The sequence below is a fragment of the Teleopsis dalmanni genome, chromosome 2 (assembly GCF_002237135.1).
Source record: "Teleopsis dalmanni isolate 2A chromosome 2, ASM223713v2, whole genome shotgun sequence".
Taxonomy (NCBI): Eukaryota; Metazoa; Arthropoda; class Insecta; order Diptera; family Diopsidae; genus Teleopsis; species Teleopsis dalmanni.
The window spans coordinates 244,861,122-244,868,175 of NC_051847.1; the positions used below are offsets into that span (position 1 = coordinate 244,861,122).

The 7,054-nt window shown below is 32.0% G+C and overlaps 2 protein-coding genes across 2 annotated transcripts in view; one reads left to right on the forward strand and one right to left on the reverse strand.

Annotated features, from left to right (window-relative positions):
* Window positions 1-1,136, reverse strand: part of LOC119677267 (putative nuclease HARBI1) — a 6,797-nt gene extending 5,661 nt beyond the window's left edge. Inside the window, exons 1-2 of the mRNA XM_038088540.1 lie at window positions 1,023-1,136; window positions 196-964 (exon numbers count right to left, since the gene is read on the reverse strand). Of these exons, the coding sequence (XP_037944468.1) occupies window positions 196-964; window positions 1,023-1,136 (883 nt within the window). The remainder of the gene's footprint in view (window positions 1-195; window positions 965-1,022) is intronic.
* A 1,432-nt stretch (window positions 1,137-2,568) lies between these two features.
* LOC119677268 (SAFB-like transcription modulator) lies at window positions 2,569-7,050 on the forward strand (the record flags this gene model as incomplete). The annotated part of the gene is made up of 6 exons (XM_038088541.1): window positions 2,569-2,820; window positions 2,955-3,428; window positions 3,491-3,515; window positions 3,801-3,954; window positions 4,271-4,314; window positions 6,419-7,050. Coding segments are annotated over exons 1-6 (1,449 nt in total), but the record flags the coding sequence as incomplete, so codon positions are not given.
* Window positions 7,051-7,054: the final 4 nt, after the last annotated feature.

Here is a 7,054-nt window from a genome sequence, read left to right on the forward strand (position 1 = left end):
CAATGTTTTCGTCTTCAATCAGAACTTCTTCATATTTCAAGTCCTCTGAGATATTGTGTTTTTCATCAATTTCAAATCCATCATTCAGACATATATTATGCATTACACATGCTACAGCTATTGTTTGAATACAATGTTCGACTTTTAACCTAAGTACATTATCGAAAATCGACCGCCAACGTAGTTTTAACGTACCAAATGTATTTTCAATAATGGAACGGGCCTTGCTGTGGAGCTCGTTAAATTTTTTTTGTCTTGCTGTTAACGGTTGCAATCTTTTATATGGTGTCAAAATGCCTATTGGACTAGCTCGACAAGAATACGCATTATCACCTAATAGGTAGTAACCTGCAGGTGGAAAACTATGTGTATTGAATAACTCACTGTTATATAAAACCGCTTCATCAGGCATAGACCCTGGGAAACCAACGCAAATAGATAAAAATTTATTTGTACTAGAACACACAGCTTGCAAATTAAGAGATGTAAAAGACTTTCGGTTCATATATTCGTCCCGAAGTCGTGTAGGCACAGCTATAGGTATATGTGTTCCATCTATTACACCTAATGCACGATCGAAAATTGTACTACCAGCTAGTTGATTGAATTGTCTTGAAATTTCGGGAAACTCACTTTCCATTGGATATTTGATAACAGAAGATTTAAATGTAAGGAAACCTTTTAAGCATTTATGTACAATATCTCGCACCGTGTATCTGGATATTTCAAATGAAGCTCCTGTTACTCGGTAGCTTGCTCCACAGCCAAGCCAATACAGAAACACAGTAATATTGAAATAGCAGCTCCAGCCCTTCTCAGTTTTTAGAAACTGTTTAGAATAATTAAATACACTCTCTAATGCAGTTACTGTAAGCCTTAAATATTTTCGTACAGTCGCATTATCTTTTTGCATAACTAACTTAAATATTTTGGAAGAATATCCACCCTGGCATAACATTCTGCGCTGAAAAATCAGAATTCTTATTTCATTTTTAATATTAATGAAATTATAATATATTTACCTGTGGATATTTACTTTCCAAACGCTTTGCAATCAACTTGCGTCGGTTGTTTAAACTAATTATGTTCATAAATAGTCCCAATACAGTATTTAATTTATTATTTACATTATCCATTTCCATATAAGATAATACAATATATACAGTAATAAATTTACACTAAACGCAATTAAATTATCGAAATTTATCTAACAAACTTCAATATATAACTAAATAAATATATGCAAATCCATTAGTAAAGTAATTTTGGGATGCGTGTGAGTTGAACTAAATTGCTAAAAAATGCTAAATTGTGTCGATAAGGCAGTAAACTATTGAATTATATTTGACATAAATTTAGTGCTGCCATCTTGATATTTTCATAAGCTATTTAGGTCGTGTGCGAGTTAGGCTAAGTTGCGTTCTAAATGAGGGAAATTCTAAGTTGTGCCGGTAATGTAGTGATGTGTCGATACGTGTTGATAAATGGCTAAATCTGTGCAGTGCAAAAAATCCCAAAAAATTTCCCATCTGGTTTAGCATCAACTTAGCCTAACTCGCACACGACCTAAATAAGAATTAGATAAATTAGGTGTTACCATTGTAAAAAATTTACAAGATGTTTAATAAGGACGTGTGCGAGTTAGGCTAAGTAGATGCTAAACCAAATGGGACTTTTCTTGGGATTTTTTGCACTGTACACATTTAGCCATTTATCAACACGTATCGACACATCACTACATTATCGGCACAACTTCGAGTTTTCATCATTTAGAACGCAACTTAGCCTAACTCCCACACGTCCTTAGCCTAACTCCCACACGTCCTTAATTAACCTATTATATTGGCAACAAATACTAGCTTGCAATGCCGTTTTGAACTCACTAGCAAATATGACTACAGTTGACAAACATTTTTGAATCATTAATAATGTCTATATTATGATCGTGCGTGAGATCGAGTAAATTGAGGTAAAGTAAATTGAAAATTCCTAAGGATTTTTTGCATTGCATTTATGTAAATATTTATTCATTTATTTATTTCACTTATTAATTTAAAATTTATTTATTGAACATCTTATAAAATTTCCACACACAATGGTAACACCTAATTTACCCTACTCAAAATTCTGGTAAATACCAGCATTTGCTGCCATTGCTACATAATTAACTATTTCCCCCAATTAATTATCAATTTACTTGAACTCGCACACGACCTTAATGACCGAAACTGTTTGTTTAATGTATGTTTTGTGAAATTACGATGTGACAATGTTAATGAATTACAAAGGTATCAAGTTTGATGTTTTTTTATGAGGTCTGATTATATCTAATTTAGGGTTATAACAAACATTAATTACAAAAATATTTATAGAAATAAACTTTAAATAAGAAACGTATTTTACATGAATTTTACATATTCACGTTTTTCATTTTACCAAATATCCGATTACCGGACTTGAATGCATCATAAATTTGTCATATAATAAATTTGACACATCTAGTTAAATGTTCTGTATTATCGATTTTTACTATTGTCAAATCAGCGTGCTGACTGGCAGCCATTTTGCTTTGTTACTCAATACAGAAAAGTAGAATTTTTCACTGTCGCAATATTAAGAAAAGTAGTTTGATCATAGCAAGCTTTAGAAGTCGTTAATTGAAGTTAAAACACAATTTAAAGAAATACTTCTGTAAACAAAATGGTTGAAACTGGTAAAAAGTTAAGTGAATTAAGGGTTTCTGATCTGAAACTTCAGCTTGAGAAACGTAAAATGGATACTGTTGGTGCTAAGGCCACATTAGTAGAACGTTTAGAAAAGGTATTAGTAATTATTTTCAATGTTATATATTAATATTTTAAAAGTTTTGTAATGTGTATTTTATTGCTCTTAAAACTTTAATTTATTAATATTTGCGTCAATAATAAAAATGTGAATAAATATTTTTTTTAAAGGCCTTAAAGCAAGAAGGCCATGATCCTCAGAAATACGTTTTTAAAAGTGGAGATAAAATAACTCCAAAATCTAAAGATAGAACTGGAACGGAAGAAATAAAAATAAAGGAAGAACCCGTTATGGATGGTTACCCAGAAGACAGTCGTGATGGATTTCAGTCTGGTAATGAAAATGGCGATGCAGATGCGAACGTAGATGACGAGATTGATCAAGTGGGAACTGTAGATGACGAGTGTGTTATCATTGAAAATGAAGATGAAGAGTCTCAATATGTTGATGATGCAGATGCTGAAGCAGACGTCGATGCTGATGCTGACGCTGATGAACAAGAAAATGAGGAAAATGAACGTGGTGAAGGTGATGAAGTGCACGAAGAAGAGGACGAAGAAGAAATTAGTGAAAATAATAATCATGACACCGAAGAATCAATTAATTTGACAATTGGCGAAGAAGAGCAACAATTATTACATGAAGTAAGCTCAAACGTACAAAAATTTATTGAAAATAAAATTATTAAACTACTTTTCATTACTAGGCTGCAGATGAAAAAGAAAAAACAGGTATGTTTATGAAGCACTCCTTAATATGCGTATATATTGACTTTGATATATATATTTCATAACTATTTGTGTTTTATACATATTTATATATATGTTATAAAATACATATAATGCGATATGATATAAATATGTATATAACAACCTCTAAACTCATATTGTGTGGGAAGCCAAAATTACTCGTTGCAATATTCTATTATATTGCTTCAGTAATATATAATCTCCTTTAAATTGCTATTAAGATGTTAATAACATATCTTTCGATATTATAAATAATAAAATGAATAGCTGAAGCCAGCAAATCACAAAAGGATAAGAGCTCAGCTAAGGAACAACAAAATAGCGACAAAGGAAAAAAAGATGAGAAAAAGGGTGGCAAAGATGAGGCTTCCAACAAAAATAAGAAAAAAGAAGAGAAGTCCATTGACAAAAAAGACACGAGGTTGGTTGAAGCGTAATTAACGAAAATAATAAAGTGCAAAGTTAATCTTTTGAGGAACATACAAAACTATTTAATTTATGAAACATACGAATTTAAGAAAACAGTAGCTGTGTCAGAAAACCCAGAAAAGTATCATACAAACAGAAATTTGTATGATGGATAGCGCAATTGCAAAATTGCTTAATTTTATTGGATATACGTTTTTTATTATGTCGACTTTGTGCTTTATTATTTTAGTCAAAAATATCTTATACCTCATGCAACACAAGCAGAAAATACTCATAAAATTTTTTTGTTTTAATTATTCATTATACAGTGAACATAAATCGTCAACAAAATCGTCACATAAGGATGAAAAAGGTAAATACGTAGAAGTTAGCAACATTCAAATAATTTCGTGTGTGTTAGTTTTGTTAATCGAAACATGAAAAAAATTTGTGGTTCGAAATTGAAAACAATTATTGTAAAATGTGCTTAAGGTAAAGAGTGTGAATTTGATTGATATGACACAGAAGGATTTCACTAAAATCAATTGCTGAAGGATTTTACAAAACTGAAGATTGCATATTTCTGAGGACTAAAGGTTACTACAACAGATGAAAAGATGGCAGCAAGAGTTATGAACATATTTATAAAGGTTGCATAAAGTAGCATAATAATGTTTCTAAATAGAAGGGAAATGAGTTAACGCTGGTTTATATAAAATTGTGTTTGTGCTTACAGCGTGAAATGACTTCAAAATTATAGTAGTTTAAGAGGAGTCAATCGACTGACATTATGCAATACATATACCAGATGTACTAAGTGCAAGTACCAAATAGTAGCCGAGTGAATAATTCTAAAAGCTAGCAATACAGCATTCTTATTGGGTGGTGTAAATGCATAAGCCTTTAAATCTGTTGAACAAATGTACATGTGGATAGGCCCGAGAATTGATCTGTTTTACTGAAGACAGACAGTAACCAACATTGTCAATAATTGCTTTTGAAGGTTATTTATACCTTTTCATCATTAGACGTTTAAGTAGCAGAAAATATACCAAAATATCAAAACAAAATCTGAGGGATCTACTCTACTTCACTGTATATTTTCTACTTCAGTTGCAGTTACTCATAACCATTACCACACAAAATTTTTGTATGAATAATATATCATTTAATGCTGATTATGGATATAAAAAAAGTATCCACCCATCATTTTGTGAAGAATATATAAATTTCAACAATATTTCATGGTGTGAATGGTGTGTGAACAATTCTGGATCAACAAGTAGCATAATTATGCTGCTATATTACTTAAACTGTGTTATAATATGCAGTTTACATTCTTCAGTGTGTTTTGTGGTTAAAATCATCAGTCGCTAAAACTATTGCTGATATGAAAGTTTTCTCCTAACTGTTAAGTGGATTCAACTGAATCGTTTATTCCAAGACTACAACTCGCTTATATATAATTCCGAGACTTTGTGGATTGGCACGCTATTGGTTTATATTGTTTGCTTCACGACCAGTAAATCTTTTTGGAAGTGTCGAAAGACGTGATCAACAGGAACGAGTTTACAACTACACGGAGCCAGCCAAAAGATAGCTGAAATATGTTTTTACAGGATTAGGTCAACAATTGCTTTTATTTCTCTTTTTGACAACATCTCCATATCATTATAGCTATCATTTCCAACGAAATGAAATCCAAATTGTGGTATGCAGACTATCAACGCACATGTGGAATTAATTGAATGGATGAATGTAAAGGTAAAATAAAACTTATTCTGTGGCTGCTATTAAATTCGGTAAAGCAATTTACAATCTTATCAACAAAGGACAGTGCTACATTATTTTTGTACGTTGCAAAATGCAACACATTTCAAAAAAGTATCTAGAACGGATTAGTCGCCAACATTATTTTTGTAAAGGACAAAGCATCTATATTAAAGGGACCACATTATGTTTCTCATATAGACATATCCCGTTTCGAAGCAACGACAAACACGGAGGCAAAGCGACTGAATCACAATAGAGGACAGAAGCAGTTGTTCATATTCAAAAAAAGTTCAAATGCGGATACAACAACACATTAATTAAATAAAAAAAAGTTTAATGAATACAATTATTTTTCAACATTTAATTTCTTTTTAGCTAAATATTTGCTGATATTCCAGAAAACAAATAATCATAAACATCAACGCAACCGCAGCAGTATCGTATCCACTTCTACAGTTAGCAACTACAGTCAAATCAATAAATTCACACTCTTACTTGTGCTAAATAATATTAAATACAGTACTAATTGTTGTAATAGTGTTTAGTTTTAGGTGTATAGATTCAAACAATACAATTATGTCAAAAAAGCAGACGAGAATGTTCTAAATGCTTCAGTCTGTACAACATAAAAATAAATTTTTTAATGAAATAATATAATAATTTTCAACTTTACTCTTCCGCTATTATTTGTATGGACATTGCAGAAAAGACTACTAATGCATCAACTGTTAGCATCTCATCGAAATCCTCAAAGCCTACAGTTCCATCACGTAATTTATGGGTTTCCGGTTTATCAACATTGACACGTGCAAGTGACTTGAAAACAATTTTCTCCAAGTATGGCAAAGTAATCGGTGCAAAGGTTGTTACAAATACGCGTACACCGGGTTCCCGTTGTTACGGTTACGTTACAATGTCATCATCATCTGATGCTACTCGTTGTATCGAAAATTTGAACCGGACTGAACTGCATGGCCGCATTATATCTGTGGAACGTACAAAAAATGAAATTGGTAATACATCAAACGGAGCTAAGGACTCAGCAAAAGTTACAGGTTCGCGTTCAGCATCCAAAAAGAAAGATGACGACAAAAAAAGTTCTGCTAAAGATGGTGCCAAACCTTATGATGAAAAACGGAAACTTGGTGATACTAAAAAAGACGATAAGGACAAAGATAAGGGAAAGGATAAAAAAGATGATAAAGAAGCCAAAGATGAAAAATCAAATGACAATAAACGTTCACGTGACCAAGTTCGTTCCAAGGAAGTCGATAAAGAGCGTGAACAGCGCATACGCGAAAGGGAACGTGAACGCGAGCGCATACGTCAACGCGAAATTC